The following is a 20,265-nucleotide window of genomic DNA, read 5'->3' as shown; positions in this document are numbered from 1 at the left end:
TTCAGCCATAATTTTCCAGAGGATTGTGTCAACTTTACTAGTAGAACAAATTCTTCATTAACAACATCCTAAGCGGGTTGGTAACTTCTCTAATATGTGACTGCAAAACACGTGCTTTGCATTGTGATGTCATCCTGGCATGTGGGTTAATGTGGGGTAGTAATTGGATCTGATGTGGCTTCATGGAGGCAACTTGCCTCTGAATTCGGACGCCCAAAGTTCTTGAGACCCGGTTATGATTCCTGTGGTGCCATCCAGGTTTTGGAAAGCATTCCAGTAATAAGCTCAAGCCAAGACCATTGAGGGGGAGTGAGCCCAAGCAACAGCCTTTTGTCCCCACAGTGAAACAGCGCAGCATCTTCCAAGCAAAGTGGCCCGTTCCAGATCTGACCTTCAGGCCGTGCTGCTATTTCAGGCTTCTCCTGAATGGTGGGCTAAACAGGGTATGTAGAGGTTGGGGAGGGGAGAATGTTGTTTGTTGCAGGTCCGAAACTTTTCTCTGCTTATTGACGCAGCTGAGGCTTTGAATATATTTTTACAACCACTGTCTAGCATTCTAGACAGACATGTGATGACGCTAACGAGCTATGTTCCATATACAATAGATCTCCCCGTCTTAGGAAGGGTTATGTGCTGTTCTGCCTTTGCTCCTCAGTGGCATTGCTGTGGGAACTGGTGAGGCTCGTTTTGAACAGGACACTTGTCTTAGGGAGGGTGGCTGTTTTTAACCTTGGGGTAGAAGGAGCTGTAACATCCCAGCCAGAACCCATGCAGCTCTGTGTACCCTGCTCAGGGGAAAGCCAAGTTGTCTTGCTGAAAACAAAACTGCTTCCCCTGCATTCAGAGGGAGGGCTCCCCACCTATCACAACGGGAAGGAAGGGAAGCAAAGGAGTAGTGGCATAAGAGTAAGAGGAAGCCAGGGCTCTGTCTCCTCACTCACACACTTCTTCCCTGGAGGGGAAAATACTTGTTGGGCCCAGTCTATTGGCCACCTGAGGAGGGTGATGGGAAAGGGGCCACTTGATTGACTCCCCGGGTCCTTTGATCCCTCCTGCAAGAATGCTGAACCATGGCAGGCCTCACAGGGTAATGTCCTTTTGCCTCTGTGTACAGGGGGGTCTGGTCTCATCCTACTTGTCCTATGTTCACTACCAGTGAATAACATTACAGAGTCTCTGACACGAACAAACCCACAGCTGAGGCCGGAGTCAGTGAATCATCTGGAACTTTTATTACACCGATTTGGTTTACAATCTTTGTACTTTGATATTTCCAACAGAAAAGGCAACATTGTGATATACTGTTTGTACAGAGAGAGAAAGAGAGACAGACAGATAGAGAGAGCTAGATCATATTGACATATTTAAAAGTAAAAACTGTTCCCAATGCTCACTAAAGAGTTTGTTAGACAGATCCCCACCGGTGCTTCACTCCACACAGCAGATACAAACGCCCGTGGCTCTGCTGTCTGTGGACCCCAGGCCAATGGGACCCTTAGCTGCTTGATGCTCTGGCCTTATAGATCAGAAAGGATACGGTGTGAGGTTATCACTGGCAGCAATGGCCACCTTAGAGGTGTGTCAACAGCACTACCCTAAAGCCCTTGCAAATCAACCTACGCTATTTACTCCCTTCCAAGCTACACTCTGGTGTTCTGCAGGGGCTATCACCAACAAAAGAAAAGCCAGCCACAGCAGCTATAAAAGATTTTGTCAAGACCTCTCCAGAACGTCAGCTACTCATTACCCACCACTAAGCATTTTTTGTTGAGGTCGGTGTTCTTAAGTTTACAAAATATTTTCTTAAAGAAGTGGGGGAGGGATAGCTCAGTGGTTTGAGCACTGCCCTGCTAAACCCAGGGTTGTGAGCTCAATCCTTGAGGGGGCCATTTAGGGATCTGGGGCAAAAATTGGGGATTGGCTTTGAGCAGGGGGTTGGACTAAATGACCTCCTGAGGTTCCTTCCAACCCTGAGATTCTATGACACAGCTGAAGTAGATGAGATTTTGTTTAGTAACCTTGCAAAAGCCCAAAGACCATGTTCAGCCACACGGGCAGGCGTCACTCCCAATGATGTGGATGGACTAGTTACAAAAGGGTTAGATTTGTCCCAAGAACAACTCTGTGTAAATTACAAGGGCAGCCCACTTCGTGGAGAGCAGGGTGATTCATTGAAAACCAGTTCAAGGTTGGAAGTGGTTGTGTTCCCAAAATGTACCGTAAACCACACTCCACCAAATACACAAAGAATGGTAGGTTTGTTTGGCAGCATCTGCCCTGAGAGGTGGTTAGAACTGGGCAAACATAGTTTTAAAAAAAAAGGGTTGTGAATATTTGTTACAATAAAAATTGTATTAAATTGCCTTCCAGGGCATTCACACCTTCTTCCTGTAAACAGAGGAAAGTCTGCAAGTAGCTGAACTATAGCAGCTATCTTACAAATGCCTAACCTGTGCCAAGACTCACTGGAATGTCTGTTCAGGCAGCCATCTTGAAATCTCTTGGACTTCCCTCCTCTGGCACCCAAATGAAACCATGTGACTTGGGTGACCGCCCCCTCCTCCCCCTGCCAAGCATGGACCCACAGAAGTGAATAACGTGTTAGTTGACACATCTTTGAACAATTTCAAATAACAAACCATTTAGTAAAAATCCAAGTCTGGCCAGGGACCATCGGCAACAGAAATAAGGGCAAATGAATTGAATGAATAATTCACTAGCAATAGTTCACCTAGTGCTATGGAAGGCCAACAGTCCCATAGGACACTGAAGGTGTAGGTCAACTGTGAGACCTCATTGCAAAGCTAGGGAGGAATGACCTTCAGCTCCGAAGTCTGAGAGCAGTTTCTGCTCCACTTGGCTGTATGTTGAGGATCCCCAAATGCTGTTTCTGCCCTATCCAGCAGCATGAAGGGGCAAAATCAGGGCAAGCCAATCAAATGAGACAGCATTTCTTTGTGCGTGCGCGGAGGGAGGGGCGTATAAACAGTGGCTTTGAGAGGTTTGAACTCTTGGGAACGACACTAGAGCTTTTGCTTTAAGTGTGCAAGTAAGCGCCCCCGCCTGAGCTGGATGGGGCGAAAAGCTGGTTCCTTAAAGCAGCAGATGGCAAGCTGGGCTTCTGCTCTTCTGATCTGAATGCATACGGTGGAAGGGACGTATGTCTGTGGCTGGCTGCCCAAATCTCACAGCTTCTGCTATGAGCCACAGCGGTGTCATTTCTTGGTGTCGGAGCAACAATGTCTCATGAAACGGGCTAGTTAATTTCCAGCACTAGCTGGGAAATGGGGGAGGGTGGGTATGCACAGAGCTCCTTACTTCATTCAGCCCCTTCGTTTGGCCTGCATTAGGTTGGCACTGCCCACACTGAGCTTTCTCTATTTGCTGCCAGGGTGGGAAAGTATTTCTACTGCCGCTTAGTCTACCTTTTGTGTGCTCAGCTAGCCAGAGCGGCTGGAGAATGGCAATTTGGAGGCAGTGGAGGAAGATGAGTCCTGGTGGGTTTGTGAGTCACCCTGAGACAGCAGAGTACGGCCAGTCATTTCCATGGCAGCTGAAAAGGTCTGAGGGACTGGGCAGAGCCTTGCATGCCCAGTCGCAGAATAGCCTGAAACCCTGTTTGGGGTTTTTAAAAACAAATTAGTGAATGAATGTGATGCTCATAAAATGAGGGACACAGAGTGCTGGTCTGAACCATGCATAGTGTTGGCAAGATTCCTCCCACTTAACCCTGCTAATCCGCCTCAGCCAGGTCGCTCCCCTTTCTACTCCATTCCTGGGCTCTCCACCCAGCTCTGCTAATTGTCCTCAGTCTGCACCTGCAACCCCCGCTCTCTCTCACACTCTCGTTCAGTCCTGGGGCCCACACAGCTCTGCTGGTATATGTCGCTCTTGACCTGCAGTACTTCTGCTTCTACTCTTGGCTCGCTGCAGAGCGGCACTTTTGTCCACATGGAGTAAGAACGAAACCCTCTGAACTCATTTCGCTTGTGTCCTATGTGGGGAGGGTTTTAGGGAGCCAGGGAGGTGTGAGGTAGTGTAGAGACACTGCCTGCAAATAGTTAAATTAGGCTGAGAGCATAGCTAACGAATGAAGAGCTTTATTCCCACTAGCCAGGCCTCAGAAAGCAAGTGCTGCCAGATCCCTACCAACACCATCCCCTCTGACCTGGATGGATTAGCTTCTCTAGAGGCGAAAGGCAATTTAGTTGTTAGCCAGTGACAATTATACATCTGGGCCTCTGGCAATGTTATCCCTTGTGGTTAATGCTCATCTGTTCCTTGGAGAGTGGGCTGAGAGCACCAGCCTGGGAGGCAATGGTATTGCTCTGATAAATTAAGGCGTCTCAGGCCTTGCAGTTACACCAGGCGTTACTCACACAGCTGTCTCCTTAGCCAAGGAGACTTCTCCTTTCAGAATGTCCATCACACACCTTTTGCTCTACCTTGACGCTGCCTTTGATTCCGCCTTCCGCTGTTTTCTCCCATGCCATCTTCTGTCCTGTAACAGCCTCCCTAGCCTAGTGCCCCAGGCTCCTTCCCCCTCTCCAGCCAACCCCCACCCCCTGAAAAGCCACCACTTCCCCAAAGCCCACAGATGCCAAGCAACTGGATTATAGCATGCTCACCACTCCCACTTAAAAAAATCTATGCTGAGTTCTCACTGTGTTGTGGCCTGCCTAGTCAGTTTTTATCTGACTCTGTCCAGCCTGGAAGCACCTCAGGGCAGAGAGCTTCCTCTGTGAGTTGGACACTGCACATTCTGAAGGCAATGGCAAAGCTTCCTTCAACCTCAGCAGCAGCAGGACTGGGTCCTGTGTTCACAAAGGGCCCTGTAGATAACGCATCTGCGTACAATATTTGTGATGGTGATCGTGCCTTTCGGTCCCTCGTGCCTATAGCGACGTGTTTGGAGTTCCTCTGCCTCGTTTAGCGGGCCCCTCTGCTCGGGGAAAGCAGGTATCTATCTCTCAGCTGTTGAGTCCTGGAGGTCAGGAAAATCAATATGGCAGGGCTTTTACGCTCTGGTGTCATGATCTTTCGGGACCGTTTCTTCTTGAATCTCTGGAAGGCTCTGACATAGCTGCCTATATGCGTTCAAGGAGTGAAGGAAGCAGCAGGGAAGGTTTTTTTGTGAGTGTAGCAACCAGTGTGACTGAAGGAATGATGGCTGTGCTGCAGTGATTTAGAGAATAAAGGAGTTCCCTCATGGGTCCAAGTCACGTCACCGAGCACAGAAGTGGGTTTGTGGCTGTCCCCAGAGATGACAGATTAATCCAAGGTTTGTGCAGCCCTCGGGGGGGAAATGTGGCCAATGGAAGTTGACAACATGGCAGGTGGCTGCCGAAACATAGTGCAGACTGAGGCCACTCCAAATCCCAGCATTCCATCTTGATCCAGGGGATCAAGGGAGCAGGTGGGATGGTCACTCAGGCTTTGGTCATGTCAGTAGGATTATGCGTTGGGAGCTGAATAGGGGAGGGGAGATTAGCTGGAGTTATGCCTGGTATCAGATTGGGGGAAGGATTCAGTGGCTCTCCAATTCCAGTCAGACATGGGGACTAGGATGTTCTAAAATACTTCTCACCACATGCTTATTGGCACCACCTTTCTATCCCTGTCCTTCATGGCTCATACACTCACTGCAGCAAACGTGAAATTCCACAACCACCTCCACACAAACAAGGCCAGAGATCAGCTTCCTTTCCCATGAAACAGGCATCATTTTATCATTTACTGAACTGCTACAGGAAATAATGGATTACTCTGAGCAACTTAAATTTTGGCGCAGGACTCCATCCCACTAGCTGTGCGTATGCACCAGGCCAGTTTGTTTTGATGGAACAAAATATAACAACTTTATCCTTTTCTATTTTCTCCTTCTGTTTTGTTCTCTTTTCCTTGAGGCCTGACTATTTAGTGGAAGTGGTTGAAATTTTTCAAATTGGTGAGGGGTATGAATAAATTTTTCATCAAAAATTCAATTATCAAGCATAAAAGGAAAAAAACCCTTTACCAAAAATTGTTCACGTTTTTTTCTCTAGCTCTATTTTGAAGGGGGGAACCCAACAGGAAAAACTTTTGAGAAATTCCTCTAACACATTTTATTGGGATTTTTTTTTTCCAACCAGCTCTACAGTGTATTGAGTGAAGCTTCACAGAACAGTAGAATCCATTAGTTTGCAGGGCTGTTGTAGCTGTGTTGGTCCCAGGATATCAGAGAGACAAGGAGGGTGAGGTAATATCTTTGATTGGACCAACTTCTGTTGGTGAGAGAGACAAGCTTTTGAGCTCCACAGAGGTGAAAAAAGACAAGCTTCTGAGCTCCACAGAGCTCTTCTTGAAAGTTTGTCTCTTTCCCCAACAGAAGTTGATCCAATAAAAGATGTTCTCTCATCAGGCCTCTCTCAGAGGGCAGGTCTACACTACCAGTTAAGTTGATCTAACTTATGTTGCTCAGGGGGATGAAAAAACTCCCCCCTGGCGCAACGCAAGTTTTGCGCTGTCCACACTGGAGCTGTCGGCGGGAGACTGGAGCTGTCGGCGGGAGCTTCTCACTGAGGTGCAGTAATTACGCCGATGGGAGAGCGCTCTCCTGTTGGCACAGTGCATCTACACTGGATGTGCACCGCAGCACAGCTGCATCAGTGCGGCTGTGCCGACGTAGCGCTGTAGCGTAGACTTGCCCAGAATCTATTACGTCATTCTCCCACCTCCCCTTCCCCACCTCCAATGTCATCACTCAGGGCCATCTGCTCCCCAGAAGAAAAATCTGATCAAAAAAACTCTCTCCCTAACTTGAACAGGAAGAATCCATCTGTTATCACCTGATCTCATGTATCTGCTCCTGCTTCTGGAGACTTGTTTGTATTCTCAGGCCTGTGTTTTGAATCCTTTTCACCCTGATTGCTTCAAGGGCTGCCATCCAAAGTCAGAACTCATTAGATGTCAGCTGCCAGTGCAGCTAATGGACACTAGAATCGTGTGACTGATACCAATACTAAATCATCTTGACACATTGTAGCTATGTTGTGTTTCTTTCATTCAGTGAATAGCTAAGATTGCAGAAGTAGCTTGCACTGATGGAGAGTGAGCGATCCTCGTGTGTGTGTGTGTGTGTTTGCTCTGCAAAGTCCACTAAAGTCTAATCACAGTGGGTGAGCTACAAAATCCCCAAAGTTCCAAGAACTGGCAATATTTCTGGAAGGGCACATGTGTTCCCATAAAGTTTCATTTTCCCCATTAAAAGTCTTAGGTCTTAAAAGTGTTGCATAGGTGGGTGATGTACCTGCTGGTAGAGACTGGCTCTGGATTGCAGGAAGATGATCTCCTTGGACTTCATAAAGACACTGCCCCCAAGACAGACCAGGCATGGAGAGAACAAGGGGAAGTACATGAGGCTTCTTCCAAGTTTAGTTTAGACCCTGGAACTCGTAGGCAGGAAGGCTATGGAAAATGCCATGTCCTGGCTGGAAAGAGTTGCTGTTGGGGAGAAGAAGGCTCCTGGCCCTAGGTCGCAGTGGTCAATTTGTTTGTTTCGATGCAGCTCACAAGATCAAATCCTTGGGCATAAGGTTCCCCTTCAAAGTGTAACTCTAGGTTCCATGACGGAGGGAGGAGAGCAGAACCTCCTGACAACAGGTTGGCCACAGGGGTACCTGGATCTCACAAGCTCATTGAAGACCAGGTAGATTCTGGAAGGTGATTTATTCAGCAAAATCCCAATGTTAATTCCAGGCATAAAATAAATATTGCAAGGGATTGATCAGGCTGGATTCAAGGGCAAGTGAAGCTCTGGAGAAGATGGGCCATGTTCACCCTTGCGTAGCTCCACCGGCTTCAACAGAGTTACAACTAAGGATGACCACAGCCAATTAATTTCTACTTGCACCTTGGCTATGCCCCTTCCCCTTCTTTCCAAAATGCCCATTATATCCACTGAAGTTAGCAGTGCCCACAAGGGGGAGGAGAAAAAACAACAACCCTATGTTCCAAACTGTATAGGACCCAACACATCACGCATCCAGGCTATGCGAACTCTATGCCAACATGTGCATTTCAGTTGGAATATACAACTGGCCTGATGTTTAAATCACAGGCCATGTATTGGATAGCATGGAGCCAGGTAGCCATATATTTTATTTTCTTCAACAAAGACTAATTTAATTTAAAAGAAAGCATTCATTCTGTATGGAGCGCTATGGCTGCCCATGGTTTGGTAATATGAATTCTGGCTGGTGCAGTAATGTTTCAGATCTCCACCACACATACTGCACTTCTCACTGTATACTGCAGGACAGTAGCAGCTCTGCTGCCTGGTTTTAAACTTGACAGCTGTAAAATATCACTTGTGTGATAATTAAACAGAAATGACCAGGGTTGTAATCTGAACGGCTGGAACAAAAGGCCAAGGATGTTATTTCACCATTGGAGTAATACTTAAATCAGAGGGGAGATCTTATACTGTTATTGCCCCTGAAACCAGGTGCTACTTGGCTTATCACCCTTTTTGTCTTCTTAAAGATTAAGGCCCCAATCCTACGGTTGAATCCCCACAGGCAGGCCCCTAGTGGACTCTGCGTTGGTGCAGAGGACCACTCCTGTAAAGCCAGTTGCAGAACAGGGGCCTGCATGTAAAGGCCACTCACATGCACAGTGTCAGCCATCTTGCTCTTCTTAAAGAGTATCGCCCGCTGAGCATATCCATTCCAGTGCCCTTCCCCCTGCCTGCTTCCCAGACAGCGAGTTGAGCAAAATCACCCCTGTCCTCACTTGCTACTTCAGCCTAATCGGAACTCGGACAAAAGATGAAAAGTTAACTAATTACTTGGGAAACAAAGAGCAGCAAAGGGCTATTTCTCTGGATTGTGAGTAGTAGGTGCAAAGAGGGGTTTTTAAAAAAGTCAAGCAAACAGTAGCCTCTACGTTTTCCATAGTGAAAATTTGTTGGTCGTCAGCACAGCCCTGGATTGTCAAGAATCACGTCTTAAAAGCAGTGTGTGTGTGTTGGTGTTCTTCGTCAAGCTCCAGCTCTTGGGAGTCACGTTATATGGTGAAAAGAAAAGGAGTACTTGTGGCACCTTAGAGACTAACTTAGAGATGCATCCGATGAAGTGAGCTGTAGCTCACGAAAGCTCATGCTCAAATAAATTGGTTAGTCTCTAAGGTGCCACAAGTACTCCTTTTCTTTTTGCGTTATATGGTGAGGGTCTCAGCTTTCATTTAAAGAAAAAAGGAAGTTCTAAGTCCTTGTGGTTGGGGAGAAGAGCTTGAAAATGTGACTTGTAAAGGCTCAAAGACCTAAAGGCAGATGAAAAGAACCCCAAATGTATTTATTTTTTAAAATCCTATCATTTTTAAGCCAGGCTATGCATCGGGGGGGTGGGGCTGATTCATATTTGAATGCTTGTGGTTAGCTATACAGAGAAGTTTCCTCTCCCTGCCTTACCATTGTTAAACCTGAACGAACATTCTGAAAATTCACTTGCTGTCCTCATCAGGAGTTTGTTTGAGGCCTGGCATTGCAGGCAATGATACGAGGCTGGTCAGTTTTGCTTCCTTGCACTGCACTAGCGAAACGCTTGGGAACCCAGGACTGTTGGGGAAGGTTCAAAGGCAAAAATGATAATGGCTAAAATGATGGCAATGTGTCTATTCAGATTAGGGTTGACTGAACCCCACTCACTCACACACACACATCCCCTTTAATTAGCAAAGCCAAACCTTGGTGCCTACACTACTTGACAGATTCTTGCATGGCAGCAACAGGAAATGCAAAATAGCTCAAGAGTATTATTTAACCTTATCCTCTTTGAATACTGCATTAGCTGTTCCACGTGCTGGGAAAAGAAGGGGCCTGGCTGCTGTCCCGTTCAAGCATCGTGCTCCATGGGTAAAAGCCTGCTGTGTCCAGCATTGTGCTGAGAACAAACCCCAGTATATGGGAGACTGCAATGGTTGGGATAGGGATGGGAAAAGTTTACCCTTCCCCTCTCCCTCGCTTTGCAACCTAGCTTCAGCGTGCTCCTAACCTTCACTAAGGGATATGTTCTGATCTGGGCTGTAGGGGTGGGGCCACTCTGCTCCCCACATGTACAGGGAGAACAGCGCCAGGCACCTACAACACGGAGAGCAAAATCACTCTGCAGCGATCTGCTGAGCTGTCGGGAGAGGGAAAATCAGCCCTGAGATGAGCCTTAGCTTGCAGGATAATAGCCCCTCCTTGCTTTGCTCCTTTCCCCTCTCCCTGCTTGGGTTTCTTCAGGGCTAGGACACAAGGAAGGAATCTTTGGACAGGAAAAGGTTGCACAGTCCAGCAAGCACATGGTCTGCATAATAAGACCTTGGAAGAAGTGGGCACTTGGGCTCTGGAGAAGAGCAGGCTGAAGAGAGACAGTACATGTCTGTTCATACAGAAAGGGATGTTCCAGAGAGAAGCAGGGTCAATTACTCTCATTAGTCAATGGAGGAGAAGTAACGGGATTAAGATACAGCAGGGAGAATTCAAGTTAGATATCAGGCAACATGCTATCATGAGATGAGCAGACGGGCAATGGAACGAGCTGCCAAAGGAATCACCATCACCGGCACAGACATAGCTGAGATCAGACACTAGACTGCAGAGAGAATGGATACCTGGCCAGTTCAGACAATGCTGCTAAGCCTATAGCCACATGGGGGTCCCTGGGTCCCATCCCAACCGGGAGGGGGTGAAATGCTAGTGGTGGTTACTGCCACACAGACTGGAGGATTGGTGCTTAGGGTGACCAGATGTCCCGATTTTATAGCAACGGTCCCAATATTTGGGGTTTTTTTCTTATATAGGCTCCTATTACCACCCCCCCCCAAACCCTCTGCCCCGATTTTTCACACTTAGATCACCCTATTGGTGCTTTGTGCTGACAGTGTAAATAACTTGTGCCCCTTGGAGAATTAAAACATCTCCCCATTCATGTGGGCCTGACTGGACACGTAGTAGGTTCCTCGTTCCTCCTGTTTAATACATGTTTAACACACATGTACTAGCCCCCTCACTCCTTCATAAACCCATGCACCAGTTCTGGATGCTGCTGTTCTCTCCTCCAAGCCCCCCGGGATAAGAATATGGGTGTAAGGGGGGGTGCACTGGACTCTTAGCTGAGGCCCCAGGTGCATGGCTGGACTAAAAGGCCTGTCAGAAGCTGGGGGAGGGGGGCGGCAACAGCTGTGAGTCCCTGGTTCAAGCCCATCCTCTCTAGGTTTCTCATCCTCAACCCAGGCCATCTCCTGTCTTCATCCCTGCTCCCCTCAGGCCCTTGGCTGTGCTCCGCTCCCATGCCCAGACGTGGCACATCCACTATGCTGTTAGAGTCGGCGGCCAGGTCTCCCTACATGAGCGTGGCTTGTCCTGCCCCAGGGAGGGAAATGTGTGGGCTGGAAGGGCTCATCCTAGCCCCTGCTCCCACTCTCAGGCCAGGCACATGCCTGGCTCCACTGCAACTCAGAACTGGGGGAGGAGGGAACCAGAGAGCGGATGGAGTTCCTCCCTCCCCACATCCTTCTCAGTGGGGTCCAGGAAAGTCAGATGAGACACATATAGATGGGGCTGCTCTGATCCATCCCCCTCGGAACCCGGGCTGGGTGACCATTCCCATCATGGTACTTTCTAGTGTGTACCAGTGCCTTGGCTGGCGGCTGCACTGCTCCCGTCATCATCCGCTCAGCAGACTCTCAGCCAGGGCAAAGGGATGCAGGAAGGATGCAGGGGTGATGGGCAGATACCCCGGAGAGCTGGCCCTGCATGCTACCATCTGCCTTAGGGCAGCGCTTAGAAAAAAGGTAGCGTGTTGGAGAAGCTGCTGGATTTCAAAGGGATTAATTGGCCACTGGCATGTCTGATCTCAGCATTTCCTCCCCCCCAGCCCAGGGGACTCCTCCACTACCCAGTGAGAATCTCTTATCTGGTGGGGGAGGAGAATCTTAACTCAAGTGGACAGCTGGATTTATTAATGGGCTAACAGCAGGAGAGCAGGGAGGAGGCAGCTGGGCTGCAGAGCCGAGCTGGTTAGAGGCTTTGTTGGGTGCGGTCACACAGAGACACGCACAGGCTCCGCCTGCCCTTTCCTCATCAGATTGAGATGCCTAGTGCTTAACCTCCCTCTATGGCACAAGCTTTCCCCATGTATCCTAGCACCTGGCCCTCCCTGTGCGCTGCCAACACCATCAGGTAAAGGGTGGCTCAGGGCTAGCCCTAAGATTTGCAGGGGAAAGGGGAGATAGGGCTGTTAATTGCCTTCCTCTCAAAGTGGGGATCAGAAATGGGTGAGGAGTTCATGGTGGGAGATCAGACTCCAGGTGGCAGCTTTTCTCCCTGTTGCTGAAGGAGAAGCGGGGGCTGGCCTATGAGATGTCAAGTTACTATTAAAGGTGCCCCCAAATCAGCAGTGGCTTAGTGGGGCCAGTAAAAGTGCTGCTCTGTGGGAGTCCAGGGTTTGATTACTGAACCTGCCTTTTCTCTCCCTTGGGCTGGCAGGGACTTGGGACATTGTAGAGGCAACACCTCAGTCCACAGATGGGTAGGCGGGGTGAGAGCTTGGAGGGGCTTCAAGCAATCTTGGACAACCTTGGCTCAGGCTTTGGTGGTGGAGAATTCCAGTCAGAGGGGCCAAACTTCTCCCAGCAGCATTAGCGAGCCTAATGGTGCCACTTGGGGACGCTGTGTTTGAAACATGAACTTGGTTGTGGGGTGAGTTTGTTCAGTCCCAGGTGCTGGGGCAGTGGGTGGCTCCCATCACTCTGTAAAGAGCCTCTGGCCAAGTGAGCAGCAGCAGCATCTAGAGGAAGCCTAGTCTTGCTGGCTGGTAGGACAGTCTCCCCAATGACACTTTGAGGGTGGTGTGGGTGAAAATGGAGCTATCTAAGGACCAAGATGAACCTGAATCCAGGGGAAAAAAATCTTGGTGTGAACAGGGACTGGACAAAGCTCATGGGCAGAGTGTTTGGCAGCAGAGTTTTGCTACTGGCGATAAAGGATGTGGGTAAGTAAACCTTTCTAACCTGCCCTTGCTCTGTGGGCTCCCCCGTCCCTAGGGGAACTGAAAGACTTGCCGACCCCTGTGATAAATGTATGGATCTAAGGCACCTGGCCACAGAAAGATGGCAAGTGTAGCCTAACCTAAGCCATGAGCAGCTTTAAAATGGAACAGCTGGGGAAGGACAAGAGAGCCTGAGTCCCCTCTCATGTACCCCAGTCACAGCCCATTTTAACTCCATTATTTCAGTGGGGATACTCCTCTACCAAGGCATAAGGGCACATTCCATCATCTCCCATTAACGTCACTAGGAGCTATTCCATTGACATTAACAGGAGTTGCACTGAGCCCTGAGTGAGAGGCGAATGAGGCACTGGCAGCCAAAGTCAATTGGTATAAGAGGAGCCAGTAGAGCTGTAGCCACTTCTACCAGGTCTGGGTTTGGCAGAAGCATTGCATAGCGTGCAGACAACAATGGAAACAGAACAGCAGGATAGCCTAGGGCCTGGCTATTTATACCTACCAGTTCTTAAAGGGCCACGGCCATTTAAGCCCAAAATGTAGGTTCTGTAATGGGAGGAGGGGAATTTGACAAGACAAAATCTGAATGGAACTATGAGGTTTAAAAAAAGTTTCAGTTAAAGTCTTTGTTTTAGTACCTCAGAACAAGTGAAACTGACTAGAAAAAAGTGTGAAACTGACCAGCCTAATTTCATTGCCTAAGGACAGAGAATAAACTTCATCAGCGATGGGGGGAAAGTCAATGAGATGTTTAAAATTCTTTCAGCTCCAACAGTCTCAGGTCCTGTTAGAAACACGGGGAAAGATCTTTATCTTGGAAATGAGGGGAGAAGTTAGTGAAGTATTAATTCTTATTAGAGAAATTCCCTAAAGGTAGGTCAGATTCTGGAAAGCGACCAACACAACAGCATTACTGAGGAGAGGGGCTGGGATACAGGGAGTGGTACAGGCACTGAGATCTCATCAGTGAAACAGTACAGCAGCATTACATGCAGAAATGGACCGGGGGAGGTCTGGCTGAACCAAATGTAACACATAGTTCAGTGTGTGTTACTTGTCTCCTTTCTGTAGCTGATCTGCAGAGGGATAGACATGTCCTGCTGCCAGGGACGGATTAACCTTTTGTGGGGCCAGCACCAAACATATTTGTGGGCCTCCATGAGGGCAATGGAGCATGGCGCAGGGAGGTTGGTCCTGAGAGCGAGGGGCCAGCCAAGAGCAATGGGGCATGGCATGGCAGGGGTGGCCCCCCTCCGCCCAGCCCAGTGCAGGGCACTATTTACAAACCAGCAGTTGCCAGACACACAGTGGCCTGCCCGGCCCTGTGTTGCCAGCGTGCCCCTTCCCCTCAGGGGTGGGACCATGCCACACCACACAGCCGTCCCCACACCCCAACACCCCATAGGCGGTGGGAAGCAGAAACTGCCCAGAGCGAGAGGTGCACTGGGGTCTGACCAGGGGCTGAGAGGAACAGGGGATGGGGCCATGGAGAGGAGAGGAGCCCTTGGCCAGCCAGCAGGCAGGCCAAGAGGAGCAAATGGTGGGCGGGGGGGAGCCAGCAGGGTCTTGGGGCACAGTGCAAGCGGAGCAGGCCAGGGCCCTTTCTGAGCATGGGCCCGGTTCCATGGCACCTCTGGTGCCATTGTAAACCTGGTACTGCCTACTGCTGCTGCCAGCTACTGGAGTTACTCCTTTAGCTCAAGCAATGGAGGACCATGCTGCTTCTTGGGTTCAAAGCTTGCTGCTGGCTAATGGTGGGAGTTGCTCCATGCCGTTCTCTGCCATGGTGGATGATGGGAATGCAACAGGGCTGGTGGACAGCAGGGACTGTGGGGATCACTGGCCAAGGCCAGAACTTGGCCATTCAACAGGCACAGATCAGCTAGCTGAATGGAAAAGGGGCCTTAGGAAAACCGGTGAGCCTATAATGAGTTCAAGAGGTACGGTGATGTTCTAATGAAGAAGGCAATACAGACAGAACCAGCCCAGAGCTTGTGGGCCTAAGAGGCACTATCTCATCACCCCTTTCTCACATCCTAGCACAGATTTTGAAAGATCTCTACAAAAAATACAGTTCAGCCTTGACTACTTTTCCTTTTTCCCTCCCACCTCCCAAATATTTATGGGCCTGATCTTGCAAATCCTTCCTCATGCGAGTAGCCTCATTGATTCCAGTAAGGACTCCTCACATGAGTAAGGGTTTGCAGGACTGGGAGCCTGCTGAGACGCCGATCCCTCTAGGTATGTGCATGTGAAGTGGTGAAAGGCGGGCAACTGTGGTCAGTCCGTTCCAGGGTTACAAAAACGGTGGCATTCATACCCCAGTATAATGTGCCCGTGGGACAAAGGCAACTTACTGCAGCCAGGTAATGGGCCAGCCTGGGTTTCCTTGAGCACTTTCCAAAATAATCCCCTTATTTCTAACCACCCTCTGTAGTTTAGCGTAGAAGAAATGCCTCGTGTGGCCATTGCTGCTGCTCTCTGAGGACCTGATCCTGCCACCCTGACCCATGGCAAGTAGAACCACTGACTTCAAGTGACTGTTCATGTCTATAAGGATCATTTGCAGGAGCATGAGTTTGTAGGATTGGCTATTGATGGCCTCACCCACAAGCCCAGCCTAGCAGGAGATCTCACCCACATGCACTAGTTTCAGGGAGAAGTTTAAAGAAAGTGACCCATTTAGGCCTTGATCCTGCTATTGGATTGCATAGGTGGACCCACACTGACTAATGGGGCTCTATGTTAATGCAGGGGGCCACTCACATGGATCCCATCATAGGATTGGGACCTGAAAGGTGAACTGGTGTGGTTTTTCCTGCTGCAGACACCTGAGTTAAAGGTTCTGTTGCCACCCACAGCGGGGCAGGGAGCTGCATTCATGCCACCACTGCCGGTGTTTAGCTGCTCCTAGGGAACTGGCTCCTGCCCTCAGGGCTTGGTGGGTTCTTTTACCTCTGATAAACCTGCTCGTAGACTCTGTACGGAACCTGGAAGCATGGCCTTTGTGGAGTATTATCAATGGGATTGTTTCCGTTCACCTTTCAGCCAGCCAGAGGATTCTGCCCATTGGTCTGTGCTACGAGGGAGACACCCTAAAGAGGTTGTTGGGCAGGTTGCATACACTAGTCCCCTAAGGAGCCAGTGGAAACCCTTCAGAGAGGAGCATGGAGCGCAGGAGCTGAGGATCATGCTGAGAGGAGCCCTTTTTGTAACCACATGGGCCAAAGGGGTTGCATTGTTTCAGATTGTTAGCAGCCCTTCCCTTCACCAGCATGGACAGCAGAAACTCTGGGCCTCTCTACATCCCCACCTCTCTCCCATCTCCAGCCTCTCTTTGCCCTCAGAACTCTGTGCCAAACCCAGCTTCCCTTCGTATTAGTTACTGGAACCTGGAGCCAGCTTGACTTCATGTAATATTTACTCTCCCCGAGACCCGCCAACCTGCTCTTCTATTATTCATAGGTAAACTGCAGTTGAACCTAACAGAACCTCCCTGGACGCCAGACTCCTTGCTTGGCTGAATTAATTATGACTAGACCTCACTCACTTCAAGACCTTGGGGTCCCCAGCTGCCCAACTCACCCCTTCCCCATAGGGTGTCTTTGGCTCGCAGAAGGCACCCAGCACACAAAGGTCTCCTTGGTTTGCTTTGCAGGCTGGGCCTTCTCCTGCCAGACCTTCTGGCTTCACGCTGTGACTGCACTCTAATGCCAGGTAGGGCCTTTCCTTGGTATATTCCCTGTTGCTTCCTGCTTTCTGCAACCCCAAATGGAAAAGTACTTGGCTTTAAGCTTTACCTAGGGAATGCCGATTTTTGGCCCTGGAGTGCTGAGGCTTTCTAAGGAGCCGTCTGGCAGCGATGCCCATCCCAGCAGCTGGGGACAGTGTAACAGTCAGAGCACAGTCTCAAAAAAAGGGGGGAAAGAGTTGGCCTTGTGGTTTTAAGCATCTCCTCTAAACTGCCCTTCAGCTCTATGGGCCCAGGTGCCCCAGGATCTTTGGCGCATGAGGAGTTAATCGCTGCTCCAAAGGGAATGTGCTGCCAGACCTTGATCCTCTTGGCCCCATGCGGGACCCCTCTGCGGGAGAGTAAGTCTGCAGCGCTGCGGGAGAGGGGCAGAGGTCACGGGTGCAGCAGGGCGGTGGGTGGTAGTTGTCATTTAGCACTATTCCAGCCAGCCGGGGCCTTTCGAGTCCGAGCTTGAAACTACAGCACCCAGCTCCCTCCTTCAGTCCTTTCCTTTCTACCATTTTTTGCATCTGGTCATCGGTCTGTCATTTTGTGCCATGCACAGGTGGTGCTGCTGCTCACCCATCCTGCTGCCACCCCCTCCTCCATGACATCAAAGGGGCCATGTGGCTGGGAGGAAAGGCAGCAGCTGTTGAGCCTATCCTTGGAGACCAAGAAGCAGTGACCTCTCCATCCCACATGCTGAGTGGGGCACTGGTGCCTTGTTTTCCTGGCTATCCCCTCCCTTCCCAAGTCCCTGTGCCTGGAGACATGGTGATCAAGAGGGAGATCCTTGCTGCCCTCCACTCACAGTGAGGTCTCCATGCAGGACCCATTCCGATGGAGGTGACGGTGGTCGTGGTTGAGGCAGCCCTCATTGCGGTGCACGATAAGGACGGGGAAGTAGAGGGCATCCTGGTAAGCAGGAGGGTCCTCCTCTTCCACAGTGACCTGGCTGGAGAGGCGGGTTTGCTCGGTCGGGCAGCTCTGCTCGTTCAGGCTCCCGCTCCGGCTCTGCCAGAGACAGCTGCGCCGGGAGCCATAGAGGCGGCCCAGCGAGAAGCGGCTGCTGCTGAAGGGGATCCTGGGGCTGCCGTTACAGATGCTCAGGGCGCTGCGGGAGAAAATGGACGAGCTGCTTATAGTCCTGTGGCACCGCTCGCAGTTCTGCCGGTAGCCCCCGTACCTGCAAGCAGAGTAGCTAGTGCAGCTGGAGAGCCCCACCAAGTCCATCAGGACGGCCTCTGAGTAGCTGGGCACTAGCTGCTGATTGGACCGGATGTGCCACTCCAGCTCAGTGCTGTCCACCGTGTTGACACGGGGCATCCTCCTACAGAAGGAGCGCTCCTCAGCTGGTGTTACTGCCACAAAGTCAAACCCAAAGAGCTTCTCCACGTGGTAATGGACGTAGGAGGTGCGGTACTCATTCAGCACCCGCAGAGGCCAGGACAGGCTCAGCAGGGCAGCCACCCAGAAGACGTAGTGGGACACATACCAGGGCAGGTTGTCTGGGTCTGAAAAGGCCACCATGTATTCCTTAAAGTCCACGTTCTTGAGGTGCATCCCCTCCCTGGCCTCCATGTAGTCGTCCAGCCCCTCGTTCTCGGTGAAGAAGCGGGCGCGCTGGGTCAGGTAGGAGTTCTCGGACTCAACGTTGGCAAAGCTGAAGCATTTGGTGAAGCGGAGCCGAGTGGCTGGGTAGCTCTCCAGGTCCATCAGGTCCTTGGAGATGTCCTTGACCCCACAGTTGGAGTAGTCAAACTCGGCCTCCGCCACGTGGGTGTTGACCCTCTCGTGATACACCTGGGTGGTGGTGTAGGCGTCCCCATTGCGGTAGCGGGTGACCTGCCGAGTCCTCCGGACATAGTGGTAACTGATGGCTTTCCACCAGATGCATGGGGTGGCCTGTTGCATTCGCTGCACCCGCTCGTGCACGCTGTCTACGTCCACCTTGTACTGCAGCTCGTTGCGGACATAGCAGTGCCAGCACTCCACCAGGTAGACCACGTAGAGCATCACCAGGAAGGCCAGGGGGATGTAAACGTAGCCATTGGAGCAGGGGCTATCGTGATACATCATGGACTTGCCCTTGTAGGCGCTGTCAAAGGTCAGCCGGGTGACCTTGGTCACATGGCACCAGGTCATAGCTCCCATGCAGCCGTACATGAGGAGGGAGAGCAGCAGGCATTTCCAGTGGGATTCTCTGCAGAGGGACTTACTGAGGGACTGCTTCACCGGTCGCTGCTGCTCCAGGTGCCCAGGAGAACCAGGGAAGAGGGGGAGAGAGAACAGGGGGAGAAGTTAATAGCCTGCAGCAGAAAGGGGAAAGCCAGCCCGCTGAACAGAGCGTTGAGTCGCTCCTGCAATTAACTGGCTAAAGAATTAATTCCAGATTGCTGTCCTCAGAGAGGCAACAGATCCCATTCAGAGGTTACTCCTCAGGGATAATCCTCTCAGCTGGCTGGCGAGACGGGCCAGAGGTCTGTGCTTCGTCTCGGGATGATGCTCTGTGTGACTGATGCCCAATTCCCATATTGGGCAGCCTCTGGCTACCGCACTGGGAGTCGGTGCCCACTTCCTGCCATTCCAGGGTTGCCACGTGCCCTCCTCTCCCAGTAAATGTGAACAGACCATGCTGTCCCTGCCTGGAAGATATGGACATATGACCCCCCACCCTCCAGACTGACTGTGGTCTCGCTGCTCCATTCATGAACTAGCATCAAAGCACAGAGAAGTCAGGATCCCTCCCTCTCCCCTGTCACTTGAAGCCAATACCATGTCTTCCAGCACACCTAGGAAAGGGCAATCCCACCTCTGATTGGGAACGGTAATTGCCCAGCTTGCCTGCAAGCCTCTGCCATGATTCACTGTTGCTGTAGGCTCCAGCCCCAGGCTAAGTGGCTGCCTCCCCTACTCCTCGCTGCCTGCCATGAGTATAAATCAGCGAGGTGCTCCCCTGAGCAGCAATTCCACTCCCAGGGCAGCTGTCTGCACGTATGGCAGTCCAGCTGTTAACCTGCCAGCCGCAGGAAAGGCCCTTCTCTGGGAGAGCTACAACAGGTTGTAAATCCCCCTATGGCTGTTCCTCCAACAATGCCTGACACAAATAGCACTGCAAGTGGATCAGTGCTCTAGAGCAATGCTACTCAAAGTGGTGGTCCGCGGACCGAGCCATTGGCTGCTGGTCTGTGTGCACATTGGGGAAAAAAATTGCCGGTCCCTCACATCAGATAGCTTGAGAAGCGCTGCTCTAGAGTGCAAGTTTCCAACCCTCTCATACTGCGACAATGACCTTTACTGTGCAAGCTCCCCTGCACTATGGCAGTGACCTCACACGTGCAAGTTCCCCAACACCCCTGGAACTGCAAGAGTAACCTCTAATGTGCAAGTTTCCCCCCATCACTGCAACAGTGGCCTTTAGCATGCAACTCCCCTACCCTCCCTCAAGCACCGTGGAATTTAGCTATGCCCCTGGGGTGAAAACCCTTCTCGAGAAAATTG

General features: G+C 50.7%; 1 protein-coding gene across 2 annotated transcripts in view; it reads right to left on the bottom strand.

The window, feature by feature from the left end:
* Positions 1-1,209: 1,209 nt before the first annotated feature.
* The window catches only part of TMEM151B (transmembrane protein 151B), a 30,011-nt gene continuing 10,955 nt past the window's right edge, over positions 1,210-20,265 (bottom strand). For both annotated transcript variants that reach the window (XM_073338516.1, XM_073338517.1), the window contains exon 2: positions 1,210-19,008. In XM_073338516.1, coding sequence (XP_073194617.1) covers positions 17,572-19,008 — 1,437 coding nt within the window. In that variant the 3' untranslated portion in view covers positions 1,210-17,571. The remainder of the gene's footprint in view (positions 19,009-20,265) is intronic.

This window comes from Lepidochelys kempii, chromosome 3 (assembly GCF_965140265.1).
Source record: "Lepidochelys kempii isolate rLepKem1 chromosome 3, rLepKem1.hap2, whole genome shotgun sequence".
NCBI classification, from domain to species: domain Eukaryota; kingdom Metazoa; phylum Chordata; order Testudines; family Cheloniidae; genus Lepidochelys; species Lepidochelys kempii.
The sequence above is the reverse complement of the archived record's forward strand: the minus strand, read 5'-3'. Positions and strand labels throughout refer to the sequence as shown.